Below are 17304 nucleotides of genomic sequence, written 5' to 3'. Positions count from 1 at the left end.
CTGGAGTTAGCAAGCTTGCAGTGCAGCTGTTCTTACTGAAAGCTCCTTTCACGCAGTTACATAGGAAAGCCAACATGTGTTCCTCAGTCACGAAGACCTTCTCTATTCTTTTCTCCAAACTCATTCCCAAGCTACAGCTACACACAAAGCCATCAATCTCCTTGTTTACAATTAGATGAGATTGGAGGCAAAGATATTTCCTCCTTATTTTTTGATTCTGCCAACAACAGAAGCAACTGACTTTCCACATTATCTATGGTTACCTACGCACGCTCAGACAAAACTTCTTTACTTATTAAAAGCTGACTTCCCCAAAACAGCTAATTTAAGAGAAACTCAAATAAGAATAGATGCAAATTTATACAACAGGACTACAGGAACAGTGAGAGGCGCTGGATATAAGACAAATTAATCTTTCATGAGGTAAAGGACTTGCAAACCTCGTTGCCAACGGTCAAATACCTTTTCAAAGACACCCCCTCCCCCCGCGTAGACCTTAAAGTTATTGAATATTTTAAGGATAATAATCTCATAAACCACATCCGTGCACAAGTTCCCCAGTTCACCATCAAGTTAACAAGGAACTTTACTAAATTGATCAAAGCCCAAAACAAAACAAAACAAAACAAAACAAACAAAGTCGGGACACGAGACGGAATTTTCCTCTGCCATTCTAGCATCTAGTCTTTTGTTTCGAAGACTGCAAAACAAATTAATTTTTTTAATTGCCTTAGGCAATTAGACAGATTTTCATTCCATATCTTTTAAAAGATGGAAAATGCAACCCAGCACACTTGCAAATGACTTATTTTCAGCATTTAGCACCTGGCTAATAGAGTACCTAAAGTTAACTGATGCCTTCCAAGAGCATAAGATGTATGCTTTGTAACTGTGTATACAGTTTAAAGCTAAGACGGTTTCACAAACAGTTGTTTCGACTTTTTTGTTTGTTTTTTTTTCATTCTGTCAAAACCCTCATTCCAATTTCCTTTTGAAATTCAGATTCAAAACTAGAAATCTGTGAATAAATACAGATGGCCAGAATTCCAAATGATTTTTTACATACCTTGTCTACTTATTCTTGCTGGTTCATGCGTGAATCTCTCATCGATTATGGTATCTTCATCTGCATAATCGTGGTGATAGTTTACCGGAGTCTCCTCCTGGTTTGCAGATTCATTTCTGTCTACACACTCCTCCTCACGCTTATTGAAATACTTCTGCAGCCACGCCGGTACAATATATTTCACCGTTTCTGTCATTCTGCTAATTATTCCCTGCTTGAAAGAAAAAACACTTGTTTAATTACAGAAACACAGTCAACAGCATATGCTGGGATACCACCTTCCACGGACCTTGAAGACAGATATTATACAGCAAATATTCACAAGACGACGACGAGGTTGATCCCTGGCATAGGATCGCTACACTTCTGGTAAACCTAAAATTCACCTAAGATTGATTTACAACTACCTATCACTTTCTGCACTTCCAAGTGACCTTGGCAAAGTTCAAAGTTTTGAAACCTCTGCCAAAATTCACCAGCAGGTCGTCAATCTGCAAGGCTATCAGGAAACTCTACGCCTGAACAGCTCCTGACCTACAGACTTGTTCCAGGACTCTTCCTCTTCGCACCCTCACGTGAAAACCAACTAAACCAGAAGTTCAGCAACTATCTACTGCGACAGTCAGGACCATACTACCCATTAAAATCAGTGAATCTAAATATTTTCAATTTTAGTAATGCTGAATTGCAGTGACTATACGCACAAAAAACAGTTCTGCTCTCAACAGTCAGGCTAACCCAGAAGATGTCCTGGAAGAAACACAGCTATAGCTATAGCACCAGCACCTCCTCTTGCAAGAGCCTTCTAAAGCTGTTGCCGTATTTTGTAGAAGACTGACTCTGCAGCATACATCGGGTACGATCAGAGAATTCCCACCTGACCGAAATCCCCAGGAACTACGGTTAAATAATATCCAGAAAACTGACAATCATGAGCTAGGCATCCTGCTAATCATCCCTCCTGCAGGTAGGGGGAAAAAAAAAGTAAAATAGATCCAGGACTAGTTCCCAGGAACTTCAAAGCTGCTAACTATACTGTCTACAGTGCCCAGGCACCTTCAGAGCTTAATGGTAAGAGACAGAGGGTTTGGTGGGCTGTAATTATGATCACAAGCACACAAAACACATCTATTTAAGTATTTCTAAGAATCGACTTATCGACTAAAGTTGTCGAAAGGATGAGAAAAACAGCGGGGTAGGGATCAGAACCAGAGGTATAACCTCACAAAATCGCATCGGTCGCTTTCGTGCCTCCCCAACTGCATCACTGAGAGACAATTAACATTAAGCCACAGAACCTTCTGCAGAGTGGACATGATATTGAAAATAAACTGAAATTAATTGACAAATGCTCTAAGCAAGCTATCTGCTCAAAGCTCGCCCTTTTACGTTATGAACATTTGCACGATTCGTCTGGTTACAAAGCTAACTGCTATAATAAATGCACACATGTAACACCGATCAGTTTGTCTATTTATCAATCATTAAAATTCTTCCCCGATAAGTTACTGTTAATTTGATCTGCGCTGGATGTGCAGCAGCCATTCTCTGTGCAGAATCTCCCAGATATCCCCACGCACGTGTTTGCTCTGGCACACTCTTTAAATAAACCTACTGGAAAACACGCAGAGATAACAGACAATGGAAAAGTTAGAAAACCATCTCCACTGATTATTTTTAATCCACGTGTAAGGTTTATCAGTTAGCTACACAGTGTCGGCACACGCAAGCTATGGCACTTTCAACATTAATGCACTGTTCAAGCCAGAGGTTTCAACGGTTGCTCTGTAAGCGTGGGGAATGTTTGCATTGCCCTTCCAGGCCAGCTTTAGATGGACAAGATTGATTGTCAATATATGGTATAAGGGACTTGGCATTTCTGCAAGTGATAAAAACCTAATTGAGCAGCTATCCACGCGTAGCGCTCCCTTGGTTTTGCATATGATAATCAATCCCCTCAGCTACGTTGCTCATTTAATAGCGGAGAGGTTTTGGCTGAACAAACATGTGCAGAGGGCATCTCCAGAGCATCTCTCTGGGCGTCCTGACATTTCTTAGCAAAGAGCTGCTGGGAGGGATCTCGGCGCGTCCCCCCTCCAGCACGGGGATTTTCACACCCCGAATTGACGGACCGCTTTCACCGTCAACCTGCTGTACCCTACAGCACAAACGAGAAGCAAAGCCTGGCAGGTAACTTTCAGAGAATTGATGATGGGCTGAGGAGGGGTGCAGGGAGCGGGGAAAGCCCTGGGGGTGGCACTGGGGGTCCTGAGGGCAGCGGGCTGGGGGTGAAGGGGAGGGGGAGGAGGGGGGTAATGGGCTGGGTAGAGGGGTAAGGGGGTAAGTAAGGGGCTGAGGGGGTAACTGAGGGGGTAACTAAACGGCTGAGGGGGTAACTAAGGGGGTAACTAAGCAGTTGAGGGGGAAACTAAGGGGGTAACTAAGCGGTCGAGGGGGTAACTAAGGGGGTAAGGAGGTGGGTAGGGGGTAACTAAGGGGATAAAGGGGCGGGTAAGGTAAGGGGGTAAGTAAGGGGGTAACTGGTGGGCTGAGGGGGAAGGGCCCGCTGTGGGGGGGCCGCTCCTCACCCGCTTGCTCCTGGCACAGGGGGGCTTCGCGGCGCCCAAACGGTGGCGCCGCCTCTTCACCTTGCCGCCGGCCGCTCCTCCTCCTCCTCCTCCTCCTCCTCCTGCTCCTCCTCCTCCTGATCGGGCTCCTGGGCTGCCGCCCGGCGCCCCGCCGCCACCGGCCCTGCCACCGCCGGCCATGCCGCTGCCGGTCGCGCCGCTACCGGTCGCGCCGCCCGAGGCCATACCGCCCCCCCCCGCGTTCGGTGCCGTCACGGGGCCCCCCCGCCCCCCGCCGCCACGCGCCGCGGGGCCTGCCCTGCCCCTCGTGGGAATAAAAATGTTGTTTTTGCAGAGTTACGTTGTTTAAAGGTAAGGAATGGGGTATTGAGGTGTGCTTGCAGCGATAAGAACGCTTAGCAGGCGACCTTGTAAAACGCAGACAACCAGACTCCGTAGAACAATTCGGGGAAAATCACGGTGTTGAGTCAAGTCAGGTAAGTGAAGAAACATCACCGCTTCAACCAGTAAAAAAGTCAAAAGAAATTCGAAATTTAACAGGCCGGCAACGGAAGGCCATGCATTGTCTGGGAAGCATCAGACAGATTGTGAGCCTGGATCACCCCGAGTGGGGAAACAGGGGAGGGTCCCGTCATCAAAAAGTATATAAACTGGGTTTTGGAACCAGCAGGGGCGCTCCTGCTCGTGGGACGCCCGCCACTGCGATCGCGAATAAATTCCTGCTTCGCTGAGCTCCTCGCCTGAGCCCAAGTTCTTGGCTACGGAGTGTTTCTCACAATTTGGGGCTCGTCCGGGAGCCAGTCGCCTACTGGGGAGCCCCACCGCCGCAGCAGCAGGAAGGCATGCCCCGCTGATTTCAGCGGTCCTGTGCATCGACGGCGGCGGTTCTGCGGAGAGCTGACAGAGGGCCCGAGACTGATGAAAGAGGCAGGATCCGTGAAGGAGTGGGGAAGGGAAGAAGGCAGGCACTCCGGCTTTGAGAATCGATCCGGTAACTCTGTGCACAGACCAAGGTAAGAAATAGGAAGTATTGCCTTGGGGGTCGGGTGAGACTCTGTGTGCCGTGGGATTGAGACGTACTTTTGTACGGAGCGAGTGTGGAGTCCTGATCCGCGGTTCCGCAGCTCCGCGAGGGGCGCGGCCGGAGACGGACGAAGCGTGAGATGAGGGAGAGAAAGGAAGAGTCTCGGGAAATGCGGTGTATGGTAAGCCCTTGCACGGGGAAGTGCTTGGCAATACACCAGGGAAATTTGGTGTGCGGTAGTCCTCGCACGGACGGGACGCCCGCCACTGCGATCGCGAATAAATTCCTGCTTCGCTGAGCTCCTCGCCTGAGCCCAAGTTCTTGGCTACGGAGTGTTTCTCACACCCTCCCCCTCCCTCCCTCGCGCGCCCCCTCCCCTCACGGGAACGCGCGCCCCCCCCTCCCGCTGCCGCTCCCGTTCCTCGCCCCGCCCCGGTCCCGTCCCGGTCCCGCCGCCCTCCCGCTCCCGCCCTCAGGACCCGGCCGCCATAATGAACCCCGGCCCGGCCACCGTAAGCACGGGGCTAGGAGTCACCTCCAGAGCCTCCCCGCGCCGTGGCGCCGACCGCCGGTGTGCCGCAGCACCGCGCCGGGCGTGGGACGGCGCCCCGAGCCCACAGTGCTCGTCAGAAAAGCCCCGCACCGACAACCGATACCCCCGCACCGACAACCGATACCCCCGCACCGACAACCAACAGCCCCCACGCCGACAACCAACGCACAAGCAGAGTTTTAGGCCGGATTCGTGGCCCCGTTGGTCCGGGAAGCGGTCGTCACGCTAAATTCTACCTTACGGCAGGGGAACGATGGGCATCGTGACAGATCGCCGCCCCAGAAAATAAACACAGAAATAAATAATAAAAACGATAACGGGACGTGAATCGTGCCCTTAAGAACAGACATTGGGCAGTGAAATCACCGACTTCTGCAACAATCCGTGCTCAGGGAACTGACTAAAACCCCTCCTGCATTGGCCATGTAATAGCTAGGCAAACATCACATAATGCTTCCCTCCCTCACGTACACCAAAGCTATTAAGGCAACCATAGTAGTGTGATAACGTGATTTTTCTCCTCCAGATCAGCGTCAAAGGCAGCTACGCTAGGTTTGCTCATAAGTTCAAGCGCTGCTTTATTTATTTATTTAAATGCCATTTTTCTTATTTAGAAGGATTTCCGTAGGGTGACAGGCCTTTAATGACACGACTCAGAAACATTTGCCGATGCAGTCAAACGGTGTCTATTAACGCGAGGCACTGAAGTTAATTGGTATTAAAAATGAGCCAAAACGAAAGGCAAGTATCTGCGTGTCCAGCAGAATGACAGCGATCATCACCATTTGATCAACCTTCCCTGTGAGTTCTATCTGCAAGTTACTTTGAGGTAGCGCTAGAAAGAAGCGGTTGGTCCAGAGCATCCCTGCAAAAAGAAACATCCACGGCTTAAGTACCATCTACTCTTTTGGTATCCTTTTAAGTACTTTTTACCCGTTTCGGACTCCTGCCTTTTCCCGGCTCACTGATGACAGCATTAGTAGCCCCTCAAGCTACTGTCCTACAGCCTTTCCCATCAGTGAAGAGATAGGAAAAACCCCACTACTTCTTGGAAAAGAAAACCAGCAGGTTTTTGAATAAAAGCACTCTCTGTTGCAGCTAGGTACAACGAAAAGAGTTTATGAAACCATTACGGGACATTCTTGTAGAAAACTTCCTCAAGCTTGGAAGAAAAAAAAACATTTCAGCTAAGTAAAACAGAAAATAACTGGAAGAAGTGAAGTATGGCGGTGTTGGAAAAGTTGCTTCAAAGACTTGTTTAATTAAAAAGAAGGAAGAAAGCAAATCCCTACTGCAATCCCATCTTTGTCAAACTGATGGCGGGCACCAGTACGATGTGTTCAGCTAACACAGGCTGGAAGTTGTAACTGCAGCTGTGAAGTTTACCCAGTAAAAAGACTCCGCAAAGCATTCTAGCAGTTCCGATGCAATCACTGCTTCCTGAATTTGTGACTCACGGTTAACACGGCAGTACAGGAAGAAGTCTGGCATTCACTGTGCTCTTACGGTAAAGAATCTGCCCTGCGCACACCATCCCACGCCAGGTATGCGCTCCTAACAGGAAAGGACGATAGGCTGATAAGTCTCAGCAGAGGGAAAAAGACATCAGAGAACTACTTTATAACAGCAGCACGCGGGCTGCAACCAACGTTCTCTTCCTCTCATCATTTTCATTTCTGTGGACTCCAAGAGAATACACTCCCAACATTTTTCAGCTCTGGAGAACAAACAGCCCAACCAATCTCATTCACTGAACTACAAAACTGGTATTTTCGCTATCTAGTCCGGAAAAGGAGGCGCACGTCTCTAACGTACAGTGTAGAGACCTTGTTAATAGGCAAAGTCTGCATAAAATAGGTGGCCACAGCCTGATTTTCTGACGTTCAGGGCCTTGGGTCACACACCACCACAGTATCAGACTTAATGAAGTCACCAATCTATGTGGGCCCCTCATTACACAGGTCACATGTTATGGACCAACCTCTCAAAGGCCAAAAACCAGCACTGATACTGCCGGGCCAACACATATCTGTAGCATCCCATTTCTGGGTGACAACACAATGAATGTTTCCACAAAGTACTCGATGCAACCTAACTACTGTGTTTGGTGATGCAAAGCAAGCCGTGTCAAAGCAGCGTAGCACCCAGGCACATTCCTGGAAGATGTTTTGCTGCTCACGTTGAAGAAAATAGATAAAAAAATCCTGTGCAGTTTGCGCTTCTGAGCTCAAGTACCACAGCTATGCACTACAATTGAAGTGGCATCAAACCTTGTAAGGTTTTGAAGCTTCAGCACTGCCATCCAAATTCAAGGAGGCTGCATCTATTATCTTGAATTTGCCCCAGCTCAGTCCCCTGAAACAATTCCATAGACACGTACAAGCAACCCTTTTCCCACCCAGATTCTTTGCTTCATCTATTCCACCTCTACCTTGTGTCATATTCTTATTAATCTGCCCCTCAAAAGACTCCCTGGCTCACACAAAGAAGCAACCCAACAAATCCCTGTTCCCCGCCACGTTGCTTTCATGCTTTGGGAAGAGTTAACTGCGACAGCTCTAACTGTGATGCCACCTCACCCCCTCCACCTATGTGAGGTTCTTTGCCTTCTGTCCCCTCCTACGTGTACACCTGCACTAGAACCAGGAAGAATGCGCTTCCTACAATACTCCAAGAGCCTCTTCTGTTTCAGGATGTCATCATTTCAATTCAGGACTGAAAGTATTCCTAGCAAAAACCCAACAGCTAATAGCTAACAGAAGCAGTTGCTGGTGATCAGCTACAAGTAACCTGGAAGTACTGAGGAGTCACAAAAGAGGATTTGCATTACATTTAAGAACAGCATGCAGCTTAGGACCACTGCTTTCACTGACTACACTAAGCCATAAAAAAGAATTGGATTCTTACCTGCCATCACAGCAATTATGGTTTATGTTGCCCCCAAAACACACAGGGCAGTACCAGAACTGTGTCAACTAGCTTTAACAGCTTCCCCAGCTATTAAGTACAGTAATTTCTGCTTCCTTTTTTTTCTTGGAGGAATATTCTTTTGTTTCCAGCCTCACTTACTTATTATACACACTGTTAATTAGCAACTATTTCTCCATACTCATAGGGTTATGGAGTCCCTATGACTGGAAAAGACTCTGTACCCTTCAAGATAAGAACAGCATAAAGGCAGCAACTCGCAAGACTGCTCTAGCTTAAAGCAAAGCTTTCCTCATTGCTCTCATCTCCTTTGACTTGAGTACTGTCATCCTTCTACCAGAGCTTTAAAAACTTCATTACCACGAATGAAGGAAGACCAGACCAATCAGAGAGGGTAGCAGAGGGTATAACTTAAGGAGCTGTTACTAGGATTTTTTTGTTGTTCCTGGTGGACTATTTTTCTCCTTGCCAGCAAGGAGGGAAAACCAGCAAGTTGTTTTCTCCAAGATTTTTTTTTTTTAGGTTTAAGAACACGGATTATGTTGTAGCAATTTCTTCGCTGTAAAGCGTCAGCTGAGAAGTCTAACAGTAAGAAGGGCAAGGGAAAACTGAATGCTGATGCAGAGAGTGCCAGCAGACATCATCCTCATTCCACGGGATGTTTGTAGCTATGGCAGTTGAAGTCTACACTTCCATATGCTTAACATACCCTATTTATAAGCCAATTTTAGCTGACCTAGCATATATCAGTAGTACAGTTAGAGCCAGCAGCCTGCAGGAAAAAGTGGGCACAGGTGTTTCCATAGCAAGGCCTGTGAGTGTCTCCCATACATACTTCCAGTCTAAGCAAGCACATGAAAGGCTTGGCTTGTCGCTTACCTAAGGAACCAGGAAAACAAGGGAAAGCTAGGTGTTGCTTGTGTCCTAATGCCCATATAAAAATAAAGACAGATGAAATACCCTTACTACCTTGTTAAATTCCGTAAGCCGGAAGAGAACGTGCTGCACACAGGTACAAGTAAAATCCCTTGCTGGCAGGTTTGCAGAAACAAATTTTTTATTTACACAGGCAAGTCTTATCTTTAGACCCCATTTACCTCTTTACATTTCTCGAATATTTACATGACTTCATGATGCTCCAAGAAGAGAGTGATGAACAAAAAGATTACAGAAACTGTCAAAAGCATAGCAAAAAAAACCCAACCTATCATTGTGCTTTAAAACTTATGAGCTAGAATAATGTAGAAGAAATGTAGTTTTAGCACTTTGGTCCTAACGGTCATGCTCTAGAAGACACTTAAATAGCAGAGGGGATTTCAGAAGTGACCGTATCCAGAGGTTGCCAGTGACAATTCATGAGTGAATCGTAGAGTTCTTCGCTTGTCTCCGTGAATTGTCTGTTCATTTCATCAACATCCAAGTAGAGCTGTGGATCTGAAAATAAAAGCCTGGTAAGTCCAAGTATCAAATCTGAGGCATGCGCACAAAAAAACTTCACGTGAAATGGCTAATAAAATGTATTTTAAGCTAAGTGTAATAAGCTATTAGATCTACTAATTTTAGTGAGGTATTTAGTCCTCTAAAATTTTGAGCCTCACAGCTCCAACTTTTGGGAATTTGTATATTAGAAGGCTGGGACTAGAACTGTCTTTCAAGATAAAGACAAAGACAATGTTTAAGATAGTAAAGATAACGTTTAAGGATAATCAGCCATGAAACCCTCCCAAGAGTCATTTAATTCACTTCTACGGCAATACACGTTACATAGGATAGTTTCTAAACACTAACACAAAATGCCTCCACGTGAGGAACTTTGCAAACCTTCCAGGACACAAATATGTTTTGTACCGTATTTGTAAGTGCAAGCTGAATCCTCCTTTTGGAATCTGCAACATAAGCTTTTACCTCAGGGTGGAGAACAAAGCTTTTGCATATTACTGAGTTTCTAATATAAAATCTGTTTAGCGGAACCAATACAAAGAACAAAATTCTGTCAGACCATTTTCAAATGGGAATGAAGGCACAGGTACAAGAAACCTGCTGCGAAGCATTGACAGTGTCCCGTTTTACTTGATGCGGTCAGTGTATGCTGTATCAGCTTTAAAACCCCAGCTGATTGCAGATCAACCCCACAGAGGTTTGACCTCAGCTGAATTTTCAAGATGTTCTTCATCCAGTAGAGGTTGGCTTGTATTGTTAAAAGGCACAAGTATGGCTAAACTCAAGTGACAATGACAGAACCCTTATTACCGTCAGTAATTAGGTCATCACCGGTTGCAGTCATAACTGAAGATTCCTGAAAGACAGAAAAGGCTAAGGTTAATCATAACTCATTTCAGAAAGCATCACAGATTCAAAGTGCTGCAGTCTCAATCCATTCCTTCTTCCTACAACTACAAGGATAGATGACATTTTATCTACTTATTTTTAGAAGAAAGCCAATATTACAGTACAGGTTGGAAGGGACCTCCGGAGGTCACAACTAATAAATTGACCACGATAAGACCACTTACAACAACTGTTTAATTTGCTTTAAGCAAAGCAAATCAGAAGAACAGGAACAGAAGAAGCGTACGCAATTATGCTGTCAAAACCATTCTTTGGTATGCGTGAACAAATAATGGTGTATAAATCACTAATTCTATGGATTTACTATTTAAGCACTTAAATACAAACACCTCTGAATGGAATCTGCTCTTTTAACTTCACACTAAGTAGAAAGCATGTTTTCAACTTCGGATTCTTTTTGCTGATTCACACAAATCTGTACAACATACTATCTGTGAAATATTTTCTTTATAGCAAGCGTGCACTATCTTTACCTCAAAAACAGCTGGAGCCATTAAAGAATCTCCTAAAGAGCAGTCTCCAACAGCTTGCATGCTGTCACAGGGAGCATAGGAGCTGTAGTTGTAGTCAGCGTAAGCATCGTAACTCCTCTGCGAGTAGTAGTTCTGGTAATCTTGGCAATAATCATTATAGTTGTATGACTGGTACCGCTGCAATTCTGCTTTCAGTCTGAAACATGAGAAGTTGCATACAGTCAGAGAACAAGAGACTGTAAACCCAGTTCTGAACTTAAACAATTTGTCAGCTTACATACTTCAAAGCTTAAAAGGAAGCTTTCCTAAACAGTCACCTAAGTGACAGCTTAAGTCACAGCTCAAAACCTCATTTCTATAGAAGCAAGCATCCTCACCTTTGCCAATACCAGAAGGAATTGTTCTCATGGATTAACTCCAGAGCCTTGACATGGTTACCTGTACACATCAAGTATTTTTAGCGTTGGCATAAGCAAGCTGCTGCTAAGTCTCTGTGCTTTGCTAAAGATTGATTTAAGACCAGAGACATTTATCAAGCACAGCTGCTTTAAAGATGCAGTCTTAACCCTTCTATCTTTTGTTTGGTTAATTACTAGATCTTATTTCCAGAAAGAAGTGAATGGAGTCAGATTATCCATTTCAAAGAAGCATCTGACACCGCCTGTCAGTTTGCCATGTCTACCTCCACCTGCTCAGTTTTTTTTGTTTGTTTAAAGTCCATTAAACATTCAACAGCTGCCAACTATACCGCTCAGGTGAAGTCAGTCTTGCTTAACAACACAATCGCGATTCTCCAGCACGACGCCGTATTATTAGTGGGAGAATTACAAAATACACTGGTTCTTAAGAAGAAAGGGCCAGCTGATTAGCTTTCACTACTTTCCCTTTCAAGATTTTCTCAGGGGCAGCTTCAGACTAATGACAAGAACCAAGACAAGTGCTATCTGTACTAAAACTGAGGTACACTGCATAAAGAACATTCAGATAACCCAGCTGCATATTCAAAAAAATCCGCTGTTTAGACTTGTCTTCACTGATTCTGTACAGGCAGACCTCCTGTGTCTGCAGTGCCCAGTTTCTCTCACTTGAATTGGGGATGCAGAGAAGTGAGTTCTATGCTTTTGGGGAAGAATACAAGCTGAAGGCATTCTGAAATAGCTTCCAAACTAAGCAAACATGAGGGACAAACTAATCCAATGGCTGGGTATTTCAATGCTAAGAGAGCACGGTACTCAGCCATTCAGAAACGTATTACTGATGTGTATTTTAATACCTACATTTGTTTCAATACTGCAAAGCTACACAAGTTCTAATAAAGAGGTAATCCATTGTCTTGTTACTGTAGTAAACAAACAGAAGATACATCATCTTAGGTCTTCTGCTTCCAACTGCACTCTTCCTACATACAGTTGCGTAGGGAAGGAAAATCTGAAAATACTGTTGACGTTCTTCTGGATAGCCGAAGCAAGAAAACATGTTTGTGGCTTATTCTTGTTTTCAAAATAAAACAATATTAATTTAGTCAAAAAATTTTGGCAAAGAAGTTTGGACAGTGCTCTCTTGGAGAAGAGCATTTCCATTCTAAAGCAGAAGGAGGCAACATTTGCAGAATTATGCTAGGTAAACAGAAACAGAAGTGTCATTTTTTACTACTTAACAGAACACACAAGCTAACCTCATGAACATACTGAAATTGTTTATATGAAGTCCTGTTTTGTCAGTATCCTGGATCAGAGTTCATCAAATTTGGTATCAGTTCTTTAACCGTTCAGAGACCTGAATTGCCTTAAATAAGTGATAGAACTGAGCCGGTAGAGTAAGAAACCCTCTCAGGAAGTGCTAAGCTTTAAACTCCCCATTGCCCTAAGCTCATGAAAAGCAAAGAATAGCATTCTAAACCTGTTCTAGTAATAACGCCTTTGGCTTTCTCCCTGCGTTCCCATTTTTTCCCCCCACTTTTTTCCTGTCAACCCACTGTAAAACTAGTTATGTGCTTCTCTCAAACTAGAGGGAAAGCTCTAAGAACAAGAACTCCCTAGCATATAAAACCACTTGTTGTCCCTTCTACCTTATGCAGGCCCAAACCTGAAAATATTTACCAATGCATTCAGCTTTGCTACTGTTGAGAAACAAGGCTGGTTACAATGGCAGCTAAGCCCAAGTTGCGCCGTCTGGCTAGACTTAACAGTTGGATTCCCCCAGCCATCCTGAAGCAGGTTGATGAATCCAGGGAGTCAAAACATAGGACTTCTGCATTTCTGGTTTTGTAGACTGCATCCTGTGTACAGCCACTACAGCAAGGGCCACAGACTTTCCAAAGGCAGAGCTACGAGAATCTGATTATTTAGAATAACTGTATCAATGCACAACTCCTTGGTTACCTTTTAGAAATTCCTATGCTCAGCCGGATTCCTTTTCCCCCCAGACCTGGTGCGTTCTGGCAGTCTTGCAGTGCCCTCATCTGATCACCTTGCTCACCAAATCTGACATAGGCATACCCTCTACTATTTTCAAAAGGGAGAAAACCAATTCTAGTATGCATAACAGTTACAAAGCTAATGAATTCAGTTTCTGTCTTCTACAAAAACCAGAAGATAGCAGCTACTATAGCTTCTATTACTTAAGCAACCTCTCTGGCATGTGCACGTGCACAGAAAAGGCTTTCACCAAATTAAAAAACTTGGGCCAGAAGCAAAAAGCTTATTCCTTGGTAGCATTAAGATGCAACTCACTGAGAGCCAGCAAAACAATACATTTTAAGTGCTCTCTGCGTAAGTAATCAGATTCCATATTTCTGCATATACAGCAGTTAATCAGTTAGCACTAACCCACTCCTTTTGGAGCCACAAACTTTATTGGTCACAAACACCAAGAGCTGGCTGTAATTATCTGAACCAGTATTAACCGGTACCTCTGAACTCTTCAAACAAAAATATCTTTCAGGTGCTCTTAGAAGAACAACATCAATTGCCTGCAACAATTTGATGGCTTTGCTAAACGGAGCACTGAAAAGCACAGTGGTACAGTTTCTTTTGTAGCCTGTTCAGAAATTATAGCCCCGTGCCTACAGCTTCAAATCAGGCCAAGCTTACCAGCCCAACTCTTACAGCTTAAGTTCACTGCACTCGAATGCCTTCAAGACGTGCTTTTAGGAGCCATGGAGAAGAACCCTCTGGTAAGACCACCATTATAAAGTACTGAGTGTTGTTTTACACTTAAAATAGAACTATCTGTTACGGTCATTCATCAGCTTTCCCTAGGCTGCTGCTCTCTCACTACTGAATGTGATCCTGCTCTCAGTTTCCCACTAACTTTTTCCCCCAGCGTTTATGGCCTCTTTTCATCTATGACACTTTTAAGGGACTACACCGTGTTGAAAAATGCTGGTTAACATTTCCTTTTACACAAGGTGCCTCATCAAATTTTCCTGACTAAACCAAACCCCAGAACCTTAACTAGAAGAGGAAGTACACAAACACACACGCCTCCCTGGCCACCATATCTCCCCAAAACATATCTGTTCAGTAACAGGTCAACTGTAAGAATACTGCGATTAAAATCAGTATAGCTCTATACACTGCTTTTGTTCGGGATTACTAGCTAATGTCCTTCCCCTTACCCCTTCTGGAATTAATACTGAATTCTGTACTCCAAAACGCGGTTCTTAAGTCATACAAATGACATTTAACAATCAGAATTTTTCCACACAGTGATCCTCAATAAAAACTTCAATCCTCTACTGCAGTCTTTCAACAAATTAAAGGAATAAAAAACTGGCTAATAACTGTTCAGTGATTTTTGGACCTTTGTAGCACTAGAGTAACAGCAGTACACTCTGCAGCATAGTTGCAAGTACGTGGGAGTAAGATACTCTCTCTCATCTCTTTTTTTCTCTGAAAAGTGTGAGGCCTCTATTTCACCCTACTAAAGATTTTACCACCAACTGTACTGCTAGCATTGAGACACTACAACTTCTGTGCTTGTATGAGATGCAGGACAGGTTCCTTAAGGTGTCGCAATTTTTTGTCTAAACCTAGTGTTGAGATCAAAAAAGGGATTGCTACTAATTGCGTACGTATCAATAACCAGGACAGAAGACATGCTGCATATAGGAATTAAAGTTTTTCTAAAGCTCTAGTACATGAACATATCAAATCCCGCAGATTTTTTCTAGTATGGTTTCAGAGGTCTTACTTGATGGACATAAGCGCACAAGTGAAGACAAAAGATACACTGTTTACCTGAAGTACTGGTTTGCAAGTACTGCTTCTCTTCTGTCCTTCCCAAAATAAACTGTGAGGCAGCTGCAGACTCTGCACCTGAACACTCTGAGTGAACACCGAATGTAAATGATGGCAAGGCAGCATTTTGTGGACGCAGCCGCAGCACCAAAACCTGCAGAAATAAGTGAATGTCAAGTCCGTAACCCACGGTGTATCTGCAGTACGTGAAGGTTTGAACTACATTCTAGTCCTGATCTTTCCAGTCAAAACTGTTTAAAAAACAACCCACCAAACAGTAAAAGAAACAAGAAAACCCCATGCTTCCTCTCTACATAAAACTTTTCACAATTGTGTTTTCTGCCCACCACCTGGCTTTAAAAAGTATACGAACTTCTTTGAAAGATCATGTTTTTAGTCTGAACTCCAAATGAACAACGTGTAGGGCATGTAAAGAACAAGCACGTCATTAATGAAAGCTTTTCTCTAAAAAGGATAAACTTATTCTTGGGGAAAAGTGTGGAAACAGATGTTATCTAGGCAATATTCCTACAGGAAAAACGAATAATTTTGCCACACCTCAAAGGAAAAAATAATTGTGCTTAACAGGTAAGAAAATAAAAAAAATCAGAGCAAACCAAAAAATAAATCACAGAATATGCATCCTCGTTTTAATCATGATGTATTACCTTTGAGCTCTGCTTTGGTGCTTGGCTTTGCACTTTCACAGGCTACACACTTCGTGGCCTCTGCTTTGTTTTGAACCAAGCAGGTCTCCCAATCCCAGCTTCCTTCGGGCGTCTTGAATTTGTCTAAATCCAGAAATTCTCCAGAAGGAGCAGAAAATGCAGATGCACTGCTACTGGTCACAGGTGTTGGACCCTCTGTGAGACAAACAAGACAGTTAACCATCCTGTTTGAACATGAACTATAAAATGAACATTAACTTTTAAATTTGATTTGTCACATCCCACAGAAATGTTCAAAACTACTCCGCAACTCCCCCCCCCCCCGCCCCTGAAAAAAATAAAAGCCACCAAAAACCCACAAAGAAACAAAGAAACAAACAAAAAAACCAGAGTGGAACTCAAAGCTTCCAAACAACACACAACTCTGTTCAGCACACAAGCTTCTGCTGCTGTTGACCACAGTGTAACCTCCATAAAGAGGCCTGACAGGTGCCTTTTAAAAAAAAGGTGCCTTTTAAGAGAGAAGCAGAAGATAACGCTTCAAATTCAAAACCGGAAAGACAAGAATGGCTCTTCCCTTCCACAGCACACGCAGAAAACTTTTATCCTAGTATTACTTGCATCGCTCTTCCTCTTGACAAGTGCAACGTAACCGTGCAATTCACTGCACCATGGTCACAGTAAAGCCCTCATTTCCAAAATTCCTCCTTGCAATGGCAAGAGCCTCAGACAAAGATGCCGACTGACCGCTCAGAGGTTGGAAGTCCAAGAGAATCAACTCTGTCTGAAATCCATTATCTTACCTCAGGAAATTTCAGTCTTACCGCACAGGATGATTACAAAAGCCCGGTCTAGTCCATCTTAATTTGTTTCTTCCACGATATATTTGCACAGGTGTTTTTCGATGTAATGGCATGTTAAATGACATTTAGAGTCAAAGTTAAAATTAGAATCGTATTTTAAAAACAATACAACCACGCTCAAAATCAATTACGGTCACACACAATGGGAAACAACCCAGTACTGCCCTGAAGAAGTTACCCAGCGGGTCACTCGCTTTCTTGAAGCCTACCACTGACCTTCATAGGCATCTCTCTGCTTTAGCTTAAGACTAGTTAAGACTACACTGTCTTGAAATCTGGCTTCACATCTCCCCTCAATTACATACAAACGGTGAGTAGAGGCATTTTGGCCACATTCTGTAATTTTTTTTACTTATTTTTTGAAAGAGAAAAACGCAGTCATTTTTAACTCTTTCTATGGAGTTCTCATTTTCGCCAGTGAAAAATCACTATGTTGTTTTTAAATTAAGTCACCCACTTCAGCCATCTTCCCTCACCAGCTGCAAAGCCGGGGGTATCTGCATTGATCCAGCTCCGTACTAATACATTTCACAATCAGTTCAATTTATGCG

At 44.0% G+C, this 17304-nt stretch overlaps 2 protein-coding genes across 11 annotated transcripts in view; both read right to left on the bottom strand.

The window, feature by feature from the left end:
• The window catches only part of LOC310895672 (nuclear pore complex protein Nup153-like), a 28788-nt gene extending 24568 nt beyond the window's left edge, over positions 1-4220 (bottom strand). For 5 of the 9 annotated variants that reach the window (XM_083827226.1, XM_083827230.1, XM_083827229.1 and 2 more), the window contains exons 1-2: positions 3655-3894; positions 1067-1280 (exon numbers count right to left, since the gene is read on the bottom strand). In XM_083827226.1, coding sequence (XP_083683352.1) covers positions 1067-1280; positions 3655-3879 — 439 coding nt within the window. In that variant the 5' untranslated portion in view covers positions 3880-3894. Of the gene's footprint in view, positions 1-1066; positions 1281-3654 lie in introns of all 9 variants that reach the window. The other 4 variants (XM_083827232.1, XM_083827233.1, XM_083827228.1 and 1 more) reach the window with 4 other exon arrangements.
• A 4072-nt stretch (positions 4221-8292) lies between these two features.
• On the bottom strand, positions 8293-16205 carry LOC310895686 (tRNA selenocysteine 1-associated protein 1-like). 2 transcript variants are annotated; one of them, XM_083827276.1, is made up of 5 exons: positions 15891-16205; positions 15223-15376; positions 10982-11177; positions 10410-10455; positions 8293-9593 (listed from the first exon to the last, which is right to left on the bottom strand). In XM_083827276.1, exons 1-5 carry the CDS (start codon positions 16111-16113, stop codon positions 9457-9459), a joined length of 756 nt encoding a protein of 251 aa, XP_083683402.1. In that variant the 5' UTR covers positions 16114-16205; the 3' UTR covers positions 8293-9456. The 2 variants fall into 2 exon arrangements, with proteins under 2 accessions (XP_083683402.1, XP_083683403.1); XM_083827277.1 differs by lacking the exons at positions 15223-15376; positions 15891-16205 and adding an exon at positions 13363-13882.
• Positions 16206-17304: the final 1099 nt, after the last annotated feature.

The sequence above is a fragment of the Anser anser genome (assembly GCF_964211835.1).
Source record: "Anser anser genome assembly, chromosome: 2".
NCBI lineage: Eukaryota > Metazoa > Chordata > Aves > Anseriformes > Anatidae > Anser > Anser anser.
Note: the sequence above shows the minus strand (reverse complement) of the source record. Positions and strands in the feature narration are given on the sequence as shown.